The sequence below is a fragment of the Lytechinus pictus genome, chromosome 11 (genome assembly GCF_037042905.1).
Source record: "Lytechinus pictus isolate F3 Inbred chromosome 11, Lp3.0, whole genome shotgun sequence".
Classification (NCBI taxonomy): domain Eukaryota; kingdom Metazoa; phylum Echinodermata; class Echinoidea; order Temnopleuroida; family Toxopneustidae; genus Lytechinus; species Lytechinus pictus.
Window position 1 is genome coordinate 29,989,889 of NC_087255.1, and position 14,547 is coordinate 30,004,435.

Sequence of the window (14,547 nt, forward strand, 5' to 3'; positions counted from 1 at the left end):
TAAAACAGCAATACATTTGGGCATATCTCATGACACTTGATTATGGAGATTTTTTTTTGGTGTCAAAATACATCCGCTACTCACTATTCTTAAGAAGAGAGTACATGAATGATAGAATTGGTAATTTATTCATGCAATCATATTCTTTGTTGTACATGCTAGTGGAGCTAACAATGATTATTGGGATTTCTGTCATTTTGTTTTGTTGCAGGCATTCAGGATTAGACCAGTTTGCCGACTTCTGGAAACGAATCGCTCTTATGGACTCCAAAAGATGGTAAATGATTGAACATTACATTTTGAATTTTCAAGAAAAGGAAAAAGCAATTCCTCAGCTTTTTATTGCTACCCCACTTGTATCTCTTACGCCACTCATGACTCAAATAATTTACGTTCAATAAAAAGAAGATATCTTTAATGTAAGCTTGCCTGGTATACCAATCTGCGATATTCAACTTTAATAGAGGAACCACTGCTAACCGGGCCCCATCTTACAAAGAGTTGCGATTGATTTGATCATCATCAACTATGGAAAGCCAGCAACGCCCACATCTAAAATGCATTTTAGTTCAAAATGTTTTCTAGATATGATGTATATTCATAAATTCGTTGTTTTCTTGACAATCATGCTCATCTCAGTGATTAAAAAAAACACTGTCCTGGTTTACAGCCAATGACCTTCATTTGCTCATGTGCAAATTGCCTGTATGACTGGCTTATTGTAATGAGTAGGTATAGATTATTGAACATGTTCTATAGACCTGATTCAAGGCCAGTGTTATCATGGCATGGTGTTATATCTTTCTACAGGCAGCGATGGCTCCACACACATCGTATTGCATTGCTCCTGCTTCCTGACTTGTGAGTAATTTGAATAAAATCATTCAGTTTTATTCTTGTACAGTTGATACAAGGCTCATATAAGCAATAAAATCCTATGATCCTCGTCAAATTTTGAATCGTCCTTAGATTCTTAAATCACTTTGAAAGTCTTGAAAATGACATTTGGTTACCATACATTTGCATCTTAAAATTACAATATTTCAACCATTTTGGTGTGTCAACATTTATCTTGGTCATGTTTTTACCTGTTCTCAATTCTTGTTTGACTATACTTACCAGGGCCCCGTTGCATAGAAGTTACCATCATGGTAACTTTGCCATCCAGTGGTAACTACCATGGTAACAAAGCTAATCAGCCAATCAGAATCAAGGATTTCATGATAGTTACAATTGGATGGCCAAGTTGCCATGATAGTAACTTCTATGCAACGGGGGCCCTGGAACTTTGCCATCCAATGGTAATTTCCATGAAATCCCTGATTTTCATTGGGTGCTGTGCTTGGTTGCCATGGTAGTTACCATTGGATGGCATAATTACCATAATTGTAACAGAAATTTTTATTCAACGGGGGCTAGGAAACTAAAACAGAAGCTCAAGACTGGAAAGAATGCAAATGATGGACTTTTCTATCATGGATATATCACATTGAAATAACATTTATGATGATAGCTGTGACTATTCTATGAAAAAAGGATGCAAATTAATACATTTTTTTATTTATTTCCTACCAGGCCACTACCAAAGCACCTACACCTACCCAACTCAAGCGGTCGCTACGCCACTATCCAGTATCGTGTGGCCCTCAAGGAAGTCAACAGCTTACTCAAGAAAAAGAGTACATTCATCATGCTGGACAATCACAGTTACATCAATCTCAACTTCACGTAAGTGGCATCGTCATCGGCTGTTCAAATCTTGTATCTGAATATCCAACAATTTCTAGGACAGCTATAAAAAAAACGGTGTGATTTGACAGTTATAGCATAAAGGACATGTAGCAACCTTCTTTTGCCTATAGAGAGTTCCCGACAGGACTTTGGAGACTGTTTTCAGACAAAATATGAGATTGCCATCATTACCATTCTTATAAAATACTGCTCTTTCTGAGCAGCCCTCGAAATCTTTTTTTTTTTTTTTTTGGAAAGAAGGCTTTGATTGATTTGATTGGATTTATTTGTTTCCACATTCCAATAACAAAAGTATATACAAGTGTTATAATTTTTTATTAGCATAACATAACAATAAGCAAATGACATAATGAATTACATATGCATATATACATTCTAACAATCTAATTGAAATATATTTATACCTGGGGAGCGTTTCATGAAAGGACTTGTCGGACGTTTTATCCGACAAGTCCCATTTTATCCGACAGTTACCATAGTAACAGTACCTCTGAGCCAATCAACATCAGAGAAAGATGTCAGATCTGACAACTTGTCGGATGAAAATGTTGATGAAACACTCCCCTGATACATTTCTTTTTTTAATTATCAAAACAAATAGCAGAAAAAAAAAAATATATATATATACATATATCGTCATAATACATTTTGAAATGTGGGAGACCTCCATCTTAAGCTTAGAGCTTGAAATTGATAAAGGCCTCAAAAGGAAAGGGGAAGGAAAACCAGACAAACAGTGCAATATGTTTTATCAGCTCAGTGGTGATATAGTATTTCCCCAATCCAATAATTGTAAAACTTGGTTTGATATATACATGTAATGAACTTGTAAAATAATATTCATAATTTGTCATTTTATTTCAAAAAACTTCCCTGTCAAATCTATGCAAATTGAAATATTCTACAATTCATATAATTGAATACGAAATGAATATAGTATGACATCATCTGCACCTTCATTTGCATACTGACCAGGACATGTAAAAATTATCACTGCTTTGTTAAAGTAAGCAAAACTTTCAATGGTGTGCTTGTTTGATTTTCACTATTTTTGAAGATCAACTTTTTATTTCGTTGGACCTGATCCTGTACGTGAATTAGTCTAGTTATTTACCAACTTACATAGGACACTTAGGTAGGTGATCACTATCACCAACTACCAAGAGTTTGGATGGTCCTTTTCAGGACCAACCACCGGAAGCCTCTATACTGAGTGATTACTAGATTTATGAATATGGGCATTGTCCTTTATACAAATAGCAAATAGGCATGAGTGCGATGGTGCGAGATTTCGTATGAGGTGAAATAAAGGTGCTCTATTCAACGAGGCGTTAGCCGAGTTGAATAGAGCGTCTCTTTCTTTCACCGAATGCAGAATCTTGCACCATTGCACGAATAAGAATATTCGCTATTTGTGTTGTACAACGCCTCAGAATTTAGTGAAAATATGAAAAAACAAGAGTTTTTCCCTGCAGTAATCTATGAAAAGGGAGCAAAAAAATTGAAAGCGAAAAGCAAAATCCCACAAGCACACATGACCTAAGGCAGCATTGCGCATTTAGCCAGCAGGCTTATACGCGTATTGCACCTTCATTTTTACTAAGCGCAATGAATTAAATCGTATTGTGACGTCACCTACATGTAAAGCCATGCAACGGTACATTTTGGATGGTATGTCTTGTGTGCAATGGTACGAATGTTTGACATTCAGCCCCCCATTTGCTCGCGTACAACAAGCTAAGTAGGCGTTGTACAATATGTATTATGAAAGATTGTATGATGTCATCAAATGAATAATAACATACATGTAGGGTATTTGAATCCCGCATGTATCCAGCTTGATAGGTGCTCAAGACGCTCCTGTATTACCCCAGCTAAGCTAGTCTAAAGATTCCGGTGCTCACAGCTTTTTGAGGAATTACTTCCTGCTGGTACCCTTATACAGTACCTCACCTGTGTCGAGTGCAGCACTTTGTGGATAGATGTCTTGCTGAAGGAAATTATGCCATGGCTGGGATTTCAAAGTCTTCACTGGGCAACAACACTCTGTATAATATATATCATCTACTGACTGTTTATTTCAGTGAATCAGGAGGGCCCCCTACCTCCTTCTATGTCATCAGGGTATCCACCAAGACACCCATAGTCCTCAGACTGGCTTTTCTTGGAGGAACACCGGGCCATGAAAGGAATAAGGTCAGTGATCAAGAGAGCATTTCATGGAACAAAATAGTCAGTGATATTAAATTATTTTTGTTATAAGCTACCAAAATCCTGCATATGTTTCGCTCAGAGCGATTTTTCAGTGAAGATCACTATTTTTTTCATGAAACACTCCCTAGATAATGTGGTTGTGCAGTGGTGATGCATCGCCCTGAGCTCCACACAATTGCACATCATGCAGGGGCATTTCTGCACTCATGTGATGCACAAAAAGTGGTTGTAGTGGCATTCTTCATGTGACAAGTGTAGAGATCACTTAAAAGAATGTGAAAAGAGGTCTCTATGGGAGGTTGGTTTGGTAAATGGTACTGTATTCAAGAGAAACACAGTAAATTGGACTGACAGGTGGTTGCTGTAACTGCCTTGACTTTATCACACAATGGCAAGGAACGTGAATCAGATTTCTTTTGAAGTTGTACCTTGCTGATGATCAGAATGCCGTTCAGTCGTACCTTTCAGTAAGATTTCCCTTAGTGTAGTCCTTTATTTCAGAATGAACAATACAGAGAATAACACAAGGAAGGGGAAAGTGCTTTTGTGGAAAGACATTGCTAAGAGTAGTAGCTCCGACCAACTGTTAGAAAGGTATCCCTTACCTAATCTGAAGCATTTCTTTATGATTTCATCAGAAAAAGTTTGTAATCTCAAATTTTAGTTGCAACACAAAGACTTATCTGGGGAAGGTTTTTCAGATGTCACTCTATTATGGTTTTTCATTTCATGTATACATGTACATGTAGGTTGTGAGAGAGCTGAAGAACGACCTACTAGCGCTGCGGATGCCTCGGAAAAAGACTCCCCAGTATGGCTACGACAAGGAACAATGCACCAAGACCGCGGCTGCTCTGAAGGACCCAGACTCTGATGGTCCTCCTGGAAGCGGAAATGATTCCTGTGTCGTTCTGCTCTCCAGACCTATTGAGATGATCCTCATGAGGTAATGTTACGTTGACTGATAATCTGTATGATAGCAGACTATTATTGTAGACTATCATGTGGGGATCAATGTCGTATCATAGTGTTCCCCTTTAATAGTATAAATGCTGTCTGGACCTGCAGAGATTGTCCTCATGATGTGCTGAAAATGCCTTGGACTGATGTGCTTCATGCTAGTGGTCAAACTAAATACTGTTGTCAGTTATCTACTCAAGTATTCATCCCAAGACCAAACACTTTGAATCAGCTTGATCCAATCTGCTATTTTAGAAATATATGTCATGCTGAAATGTGTCTGTTTATATTTTAGAGATTTGCTATCCCATGATTTCCTTTCCATCCTTTATAGATAGAGATTAATGTTTTTGCCAGTTTGCCACTTTTGCTTCCTGTGCAGGATACTATAAGATGTCATCAAATTCAGATATATCTTATTCTGAAATATGTTTGTTTACAGTGTGGTTATGTGTTGTCCCACGATTTTCTTACCTTCCTGAAAAGATAGAGATTGAGGGTTTAATCAGTCACGTTCCTACTATCACTTTCCACTTCTAGATATGAGAAGATGCCATCAGACTTCACTGATCTGAAGACATCCATCGAGGTGACATCCACCTCGGTACCCGTCTACATGAACAGTAAGGCGCCCTCTAACAACCTGAACCGACTAGCGTGTTATCTCCACCATCGACGGTGGATCTGGGAAGCTCAGAGTGATAGCGGGATTCAGATTGCCACCAAGGCTGTTGCCAACATCTTAGACGTTCTCACCAAGTAAGTTGAAGTTTGTCTTAAGTATCTGAGTAAAAGTCTCCAGTTTTCTGTTTCAAGCATGCAAATTCTATGTTCTTCAGTGTTCTATTTGTGGGTGTGTCGTGGTCTAGTGGCTCTGACTCTCGTCTTTTAAGCAGAGGGACATGGGTTTGAAACCCAGTCATGGCGTGTTTTCCTTCTGCAAGAAATTTACCGACATTGTGCTGCACTCAACCCAGGTGAGGTGAATGGGCATGCAGCAGGATTAATTCTTTGAATGCCCTGAGCACCAATGAAAAACTGGTAGCTTGAGCTAAAGCAGGGGTAATGATACATGTAGCAGCATTTTGTGTCCTCAGGCAAAAAGTGCTATATAATTTCAGATATTATTAATATCATTATTATACATTTACATCAATTTCTGTGTTCCTTGGTGACAAGCAATTGAAAATAGTGAAATTCTATGAAAAGGTAAAAAGGTCATGGTAAAAGCACAGCAGTATGCAGCTAATGTCTGTCGAATATGCTAAACACTGCGAACAGATTTGATCTGCTGATTGTGTGTTGATCCATGGTTCTTGTTTTATTTCCAGATTTCATGGGATTTTGCATTGATTTTCACTGTACTTTCTGTAATGCAAGAGCCGTGGTGTGGTGGTTCTGACTCTCGCCTTGTAGACAGAGCGTGTGTGTTCAAATCCCACCGCAGTCTAGCGTCCTTTGGCAAGGCGTTAATCCACACTTTACCACTCTCGATCCAGGTGCTAAATGGGTACCCGGTAGGATGCAAAAGACATTGTATATTTGAATTTGCCAGCGCAATAATGAGGCTGCAATGAATGCAAGGAATGCTCCCCAGGGAGTGAAAATTGTGCATATTTCATGCGGAATTGAAATGAATCCAATGAACAGGATAATAATTCGCTGTAACACGCTTTGAGCCATTCTTGGAAAAGTGCTATATAAAAATTGGCTATTATTAATATTAATTCAAAATTTTGGTCCTGAAAAAACGAAATTCGGTGAGATAAGTGTTGTACCCAAATTCTGTGAAATAATTCGGTTTTCCATGTTGCAGAAAACAGGGGGCTTAATCATTGGGGCACCTTGTCCTGAGTGATATACAGGTTACAGAAGGTCAAGACTTGCTCTATTTTGGTAGTTATAGAAGTTGGGGACAATAATAAGCCTTGTCGTGTGTAGAAAGGACAGCTGTATGAAAGACACCCCCTGTATTCATTTTCCGAGAAAAACAATCAGGAAAATTTTACTTCTTAAGACATGTAGTTTATGTTAGACAGTAATTTAGGATTCAGTATCTCCATTCAAATTGACTATTATATCTTGTCTGTTTGTGACAGATTAAGGTTACAGCAAGGTTTCCATGTGGCTTATTCAACCAGCGGAATACTCAGCTTTGTCATGGAACTGAAGATGAAGGTAATAAAGGCCAAGCCCACCCCAACAAAAAGCGGATTTGCATAAAATGAGATAAATCAATTTATGAAAATTTCAGCGCTATGCTTTTTCTTTATATCAAAATCAGCTTTTTTTCTTGGGATGGACTTGCCTATCAACTATCTTTAAAGATAACAAATGTTTTCCATACACTGAGAGCATACACCGAGCGGATGATGGCTATACTTTTTCAAGAATATTCCAATTTGTTTTTGAATAATGGAAAATGGTTCTCTGCTGAAAGGCAAGTACAATGTACATGGTTGATGTACATGTTAATGTATATCATTTTTCAAATGGTGAAATAAGTAAAATTAGAATTTATAAATACCTGCTATCCAACATTTGTTTCATTAGACAAAATTAGAATAGCCTGAATTGTAATTGTATGAATTAGTAAATGGCAATTAGACCAAATGATTCATAGATGATCTGGGTCCCGTAACTCAACGATTAGTGAGTGATCGTATGCTTGATTTTGACGATTAATTGTACATTGTAATCAATTCAATCAGTCATAAAAAATGTTCTATGATAATTGCTAAGCTTTGTGTTACGGGCCCCTGGTTGTAGACGAACTATGATATGACCATGTGGGATGAGAATAAATGGGAAGTATTCAAAGTGGGTGTAGACCATTTTGTGCACCTGACAGTTTGTCTTACTGTGAAATAAATCATGGGAGCTTTTTCATGAAACAAGTAGTCTTTCATTTTCACTGACTATTGTTATAAGCTACCAATATCCTTGTATCTGATTGGCTCAAAGCAGATCTGTCAGTGAAAATCACTGACTAGTTCTTTCATGAAACACTCCCCATAAATTTACATGTTCTTGTTCCACTCAGAATCCTCTTGGTAGCATCCTGGACACCAAGCAACCTCCTGAAGGCACAGACCAAGCTGACGCAGATGAAGCCACTGAGAGTGACCAATGCATAGAGCAGACATTATCCTCTAATGGTCAGGAGGTGTTCCCATGTCTGCTCCAGTACATTGTCTTCCCTCCCCACTCTGCAACGTCAAGGAGAGACCGGTCTACATCGTGAGTATCGTCTATCCAAAGCTATAACAGGGTTGTAGTGAATAAATATTTCTACTTCCCTGTGATTTATTATTCAAATTAATTTTTTTGTGTCAACCATTTAATTATATTTTCTGCTGATCTCATTCTGACCTCCTTGAATATAAATGTACATTCAGTTTTCATTTCGCCCTCAAAAAATCAATGACAGAATTAAATGACAAATTGATGAATGGGGGAGGGGGAGACTCCTTTAAAACATTCAGGAATATATCCTCACTCAATCCCCTCAAAATTTGAGACTCAGTATTTTTCAAAATGGTATTCATTATGATAAAATTCAATTCGCAGCCAGAGGCTGAATTACATGAATTTGTACAGAGTAAAATTTCAGTATACAAACAGATAGTATTGTTCATTTGTACAGGAAAAATTCTCAAGTTGTTTGATACAGAGTTGATGATTATATATGTGTATATATATATATATATATATATATATATATAAGTGTACTTCATGTATTTTTTTTATGCAGAGTTGGTGATGACGACGATGATGATGATGGTGACGATCAGGATACATCAGAAGCTGATGGAAGACTACAGCTGGTGACGGAATGCTGGATAGAACCCCAGAGTGGAACCATCATTGATCCTCCCAAACAGATGAAGTTCTTAGATGGCCTCAACTACCAGACTATTCCAAGAGTGGTATGATTGTAGTGATGCCTATGAAAGGGGAAAGTGCTCCCATATTGCTTCAGTGAAAAAATATAACCATCATTGTATGCCAAGGAAACATACTTAATAGGAAATTAAAGAAAGCAGAAGTAATGAACGTGAAGGGAGGGGGAAGGGATATCAAAGGGAATTCAAATCAAAGTCAAACATTAAACTTAATATAATACAAGGTACAATAGATTTGTGAAAATGTAATGCCTTTTCTTGATCACCTTGAACAAACAGATGTTTCCAAAGGACCAGCGCATCATCTCTGTCCTCCTCAACTTCGAGCACCTTCGCGTCATGTGCTCCTCCGCCATTGATGGAGACATGGCCACCATGTCCAAAGGGGAACGTGGCTTTGAGGGGGTTGCGCTCAGCGAGACGATCCAGCGTATGCCTTATGCCTTGGATGTGATGACGCTCCTACCCATGTGTCAGCAGGCTCAGGTCATGTGCTCAACATTTATTGTAGGTGAGAAGGAAAAAAATGATGGTTTGAATTAAATGAATTTAGATATTGGAGATTTCAAACATATTTTTTCATCAACCAAGGACCAAGCAACAAGGACTAAATAAGCAACAGTGCTCTTTCTTTCATTCTTCCTGTACAAGAAAATATCTCTTTCTTGCCCCCCCTTCACTTGTGAACCTTGATCATCTCTAACAAGATAGATATGGTGCTTTACAGATTGCATGAATATTATTATCGTCATCATCATTATTGAGCACTTTTAGAAACGTACGTCGACATTATACAAATAATGAATGTGTATGCGTGCAATGGGAAGAATATTTTCATGAGATGAAAGATGTAAAGTTCCATTCAACGAGGCGTTAGCCGAGTTGAATGGAACTTTTAATCTTTCATCGAATGTAAATATTCTTTCCATTGCACAAATATTTACATTCATTATTTGTTTTATATAACTCATATAAGTTACAAAGTTTTTAAAAATGTAAAAAAAGGAATAAAAAGATAAAGATTAGGTTGGCCTATTTCCAGCAACTAATTTTTCTCTGATAATTGCTAGTCGGTGGATAACACCATGTATCGACAGCTCATCAGCCCTTTGCTTTCATGTTTGTGACGCGCATTGCTTCATGGATCTGAGTCGAGTGCGCACAGTCAGTTTGATCTGCGCTAACTTCATGCGCGCGAACACACACACACACACATACACAATAAGTAGACATACACATGATTATACTGAGGGAGCGCTAGCGCGCGTACCGTGCAATGGGAAAATAAAAAATGCACGGTCACCGTGCAATGGAAAATTACAAAATGCACGCAGTAAAAAATGGACCAAATATTGAACACCTTTCAACCAATCAGATGGCAAGAATCTTCGTTTGAGTTATATAAAGAGGACTGGTACGAGATGACATCATTTTTTGGCCTGCCATATGCCTTTGGTCCTCACACACGTCCACTATCAGAATCGAGAACCTCGCCACATCCATTTTGCGGTTCACCTAAATCATAGTCGACGTGTGAGTGACGTCATTTTAACCGCTCAAGCTCAGCATGAAGATCAACCTTTCCCTTTTAAAACACAGTTTCAGTGACTTTCAGTAAGTTGTACGATGCATTATGTTTATCATATTTGAAATTGCTTTCTGATCTCCAAAATATGTATCGATATATATCCTAACTCGCATTAAAAGGAATCAAAGCAAGTGAAAGGGCAAGTGTGCACAAGTTGCACCTTCGCATCACCCGACCGGGTCGCCAGGCGATGGTACGCCAGATCTTCTGGGTCGGGCAGCGTGTCATGACCCGCTAGTTATCGATCTGTTTCACGTGGACGTACAGTACGTACACGTACAAGTCGAGTGAAATCTAAAGTATTTGCATCATTCTGTAGTGAACAAGTGCAGACGACGACGTTGACTCGAACGATCAGATGACTGCTACGCCGTTCTTGTTCACTGTTCCTAAAAGTCTCTATTATTATTACAACTGAAGAAGCATTTGAGGAATCAATTTCAAACATGGCTCATGTATGTATATGTAAGTAAGAATGATCTGATTAGATTTGGAGGTCACAACGTCAACGGTCCCTGGAAAATATTTTAAAATTTTTGAAGTTAGGTGTGCGAAATGTTGTTGGTCTGGCAATGACAGAGGCATACATGTAAATTGTGAATGCCATGTAGTCAAGGATCCATCCTCTTATGATACAGGAAACGCTGCAAAAACATGACTGATTTGAGCTTGAAAAGTCCACTAGATTGGATAACAGCTTGCTCACAGTATTTAAGGTTAGTGAGACATTTTGAAATTATTATAACATATTTTATGTTTTACCTGTAGGTACGAATGGAACAGAGAGTGCCAGGTCTAGGTTGAGCTTTAGGTACCCGAAGCCCAACGACATCCTCTACACACTGCTCACAGACTCAATGAAAACTATGACAGACTTCAAGCTGGACCTCTCTGAAAAGGAGAGCCTGCTCTTCGCCCAGTCTGTCCTTGATCGAAGCAAAGACAACGATGCGGCCAGCCCCTTTGGCCTGTCCTCTGCGGACATCTCCAGTCTCCTGTTGGATATCACTGATCGCTCTGCAGAAGGTGTAGAGAAGACACCAGGTTCGCAGGACAGACCTAGCACTCCATTGGTGGAGGAGCAGGGGAAGAAGGTGCCTCAGTGGACGCTGTATGTGAACAATGTCGGGAAGGACCATCTTATCTTGGTCTTCATGCCAGCTTCCTATCAGGACCTGGAACTGCTCAGTGCTACCAAGGATGGTGAGTGATCCTGGGGAGTGTTTTCATGAAGCAAATATTCACTAATTTCAATGACTAATTCAATAAGCTACTGGAAATAAATTAGTCTGTGAAAATCATTGAAAAATCTCTTCATGACATGCTTGCCTGATGCTTGGCTAGTGATTCATGCACATTACTATTATCTCCAGTTGGCTATTGCATTCTGCCAGCATATTTATGATGTACTGGATACTGATTAAAGGTAGAACTTGCGGCCCTTTACTTGACTTAGAAGGTTATTTTCTTTTGAAATGAAGGTGCTAATTTCATTCCACATGAAATTCCTTGTACATTGTTGAAAGTTTTCATGTTGGTTTAATACATTTGTCTATATTTTTTGCGAGAACAGAACAAAAAAAAATCATCCAAATATAAATTTTCTCCTGAAAATTTCATCTAGATCCTGAAGCGGATCTATCCATGGCACCTGAATCAGATCAGGTGAAACCATCACGTGAGTCCCGCCAAAGCAAGAACCTAGACCAGACAGATAGTGAAGATGAGAGTCCTGGTAGAAAAACAGCACCACCTGGAGTTGAGAAGAAGACAGCCACTGGCCTCCCCCTTTCCATCTTGGTCTATGATTGTTCTCTAGCGGCCCTGACCAACTTCCTCCTGGAACGTCTTGACGAGAGTTCAGTGACAAATATCGTCAAGGATTTGACCTTTGCGTCTATGGATGCGGGTGCCCAGGTCCCTACCACACCAAGGAATATCCCAAGGCAGAGGACAAGGGGTTTCAGCGAGCAGAATGGTGAGAGCTTTATTCTACTCACAACCAATGATAATGGGTTCTTATATAGCATTCATGTCTGTCAGATGTGACATTTATGGTGCTCAACAATTCTTTATCCATGATTAAATATTACCAATAACTTGTAGAAATTGCATTTATATCTGAGTGGAAAGCTTATTAAATACATATTTGAACAAATAGATTTCAAGACTTTGGCAGATTGAATTGCGAGTTGGGAAAAAATAAAATAAAATTTACTCCCTGCATTCAATTCACGCAAGAATAATAATAAATAAATGATTTATATAGCACTCATTAAACTTTATTTCTAAGCAATTTACACTGCAATTAATATTACCCCATTTATTGGATCCTGGCATACCCACACGCATTATATGCACCTTTTCCAATGTTTGGGGAGTATTCCAACAGGAGTTAGAAGACTCAAATGCTAGGCATACTTGTACTACATAGGCTTTCACATAGTAACAGGTACACATTTAACACCTGGGTGGAGAGTGGCGAAGTGTGGATCAACGCATTGCCAAAGGATGCAAGGCCGTGGTGGGATTCAAACGCACGACCATCTGATTACAAGGCGAGAGATGAAACCGCTACACTACGCTTCCACAATGTGAATGTGAATAAAGAGTATATAAACTCACTAACATCTTGAAAGAATAACGATGAGGGGGGTCTAGGATATGCAATATACAGTATATTATCCAGTACTGCAACACTTTGTGTCCAAAGTATCCAAGTTATGTATCAGACCATAGACACATGTACAGGCAGACATTGAGAAGTCCTTGTGTGTGTACATGGAGGATGTTACTCATTTTGTAATTCCTTGACTTAAAGTGGTTTAGAGGTGGTTGTTTTTACTCCACCTTTAAAATACCAGTTAGGGTGCCAATGAGCACCAACCTTTCTGCTTCCCCCAAGGGTAGTGAGGGGTAATGTCTTAGTTAAGGTTGCAATATACATGTATACTAGCAGCGTGACTTGGGCTCTATTACATAAGGCTTAGCAATTGAATGTGTAGACTGATTTCTATGATTGATTGCATTGATTATTGTGTATGATCAATCATAAGTATTAGCCCTGCGATCAATCATTAAGCTTTATGTCAAGGGGGACTTGGTTGAAAACTACATCTTAGCTGAGCTGTTTTGCATTCTAATTGTCTTCTATATTTGAACATATTTCTTGCATTCGTTTTATTTCCTATTTATAGATTCGTTCACCCCACCATCCTTGGATAGGAAGGGAAGCAAGGCTCTGGAGTGGTTCTGTGGAAAGCTCGCCAACAGAGTCCACAAGGCTTTTGTCATCGGCCTGTTCAAGAGTCTTCAGTACGGTCAGTGGGTGGACTGTCACGATGTCCAGTCAGCCATTGAATGGGTGTGCGAGGAGTCACTCTATGAAATTGACATCACAGAGTTTGTACAGGTTGTTTGTGGGCATGTCTACGGTGTACGGGCAAAGGTAAGGGGTTATTCAGTTTGTTTGGAGGGTAATCCCAATGAACCGTCAATAACCACTTAACATAATCATCATCATCATCATCACCATCATCATCACCATCCCAGCATCATCATCCCAGCATCATTATCATAATCATCATCATCTTTCTGATTATCATCATCATCTTTATTATTATGATATCATCATCATCATCACTTTCACCATCATTATCATTAATATCTTCAACATCATCACAATGAACATCATCACATCAACAACATTATCATCATCATCGTCGTCACCACCACCATCATCACCTTCATCATAATCACCATTATCATCATCATTGTTAAGGCCGTTCCCCAACTTTGTGCAGTTACTTCGGTACTTGTGTACGTCATTATCAGGGGAGAAGAGAAGGGTGTCCATGTACTGGTTACCAGGAATCACCTTCATATTCTACCAAATTAGAAAAGTGAAATACAACATTTTACTCTTTTGTCAAGAATTTACATTATTCTTCTCAGTCTATATATTATTTAGGCACCTTACTAAAAGTCAGAGCTCCATATCTCCAACAGGAATCTTGCAATCATCTTTTCATCACAAATTTTAACATTTCATTATAGACAATACAAGGGTGCTGCGGGAAAGTAGCATGATAGCAGGATTCCTGCAAAACATCTCAGCGGTGTCTTTCC

The 14,547-nt window shown here is 38.7% G+C and overlaps 1 protein-coding gene across 5 annotated transcripts in view; it reads left to right on the forward strand.

The window, feature by feature from the left end:
• Positions 1-14,547, forward strand: part of LOC129272107 (KICSTOR complex protein SZT2-like) — a 79,583-nt gene that overhangs the window by 14,459 nt on the left and 50,577 nt on the right. For all 5 annotated transcript variants that reach the window (XM_064106303.1, XM_064106306.1, XM_064106305.1 and 2 more), the window contains exons 15-27: positions 212-277; positions 811-861; positions 1,576-1,728; positions 3,837-3,948; positions 4,716-4,912; positions 5,467-5,685; positions 7,026-7,104; positions 7,970-8,166; positions 8,681-8,855; positions 9,111-9,342; positions 11,188-11,622; positions 12,044-12,397; positions 13,617-13,867. In XM_064106303.1, the coding sequence (XP_063962373.1) occupies positions 212-277; positions 811-861; positions 1,576-1,728; positions 3,837-3,948; positions 4,716-4,912; positions 5,467-5,685; positions 7,026-7,104; positions 7,970-8,166; positions 8,681-8,855; positions 9,111-9,342; positions 11,188-11,622; positions 12,044-12,397; positions 13,617-13,867 (2,521 nt within the window). The remainder of the gene's footprint in view (positions 1-211; positions 278-810; positions 862-1,575; positions 1,729-3,836; positions 3,949-4,715; positions 4,913-5,466; positions 5,686-7,025; positions 7,105-7,969; positions 8,167-8,680; positions 8,856-9,110; positions 9,343-11,187; positions 11,623-12,043; positions 12,398-13,616; positions 13,868-14,547) is intronic.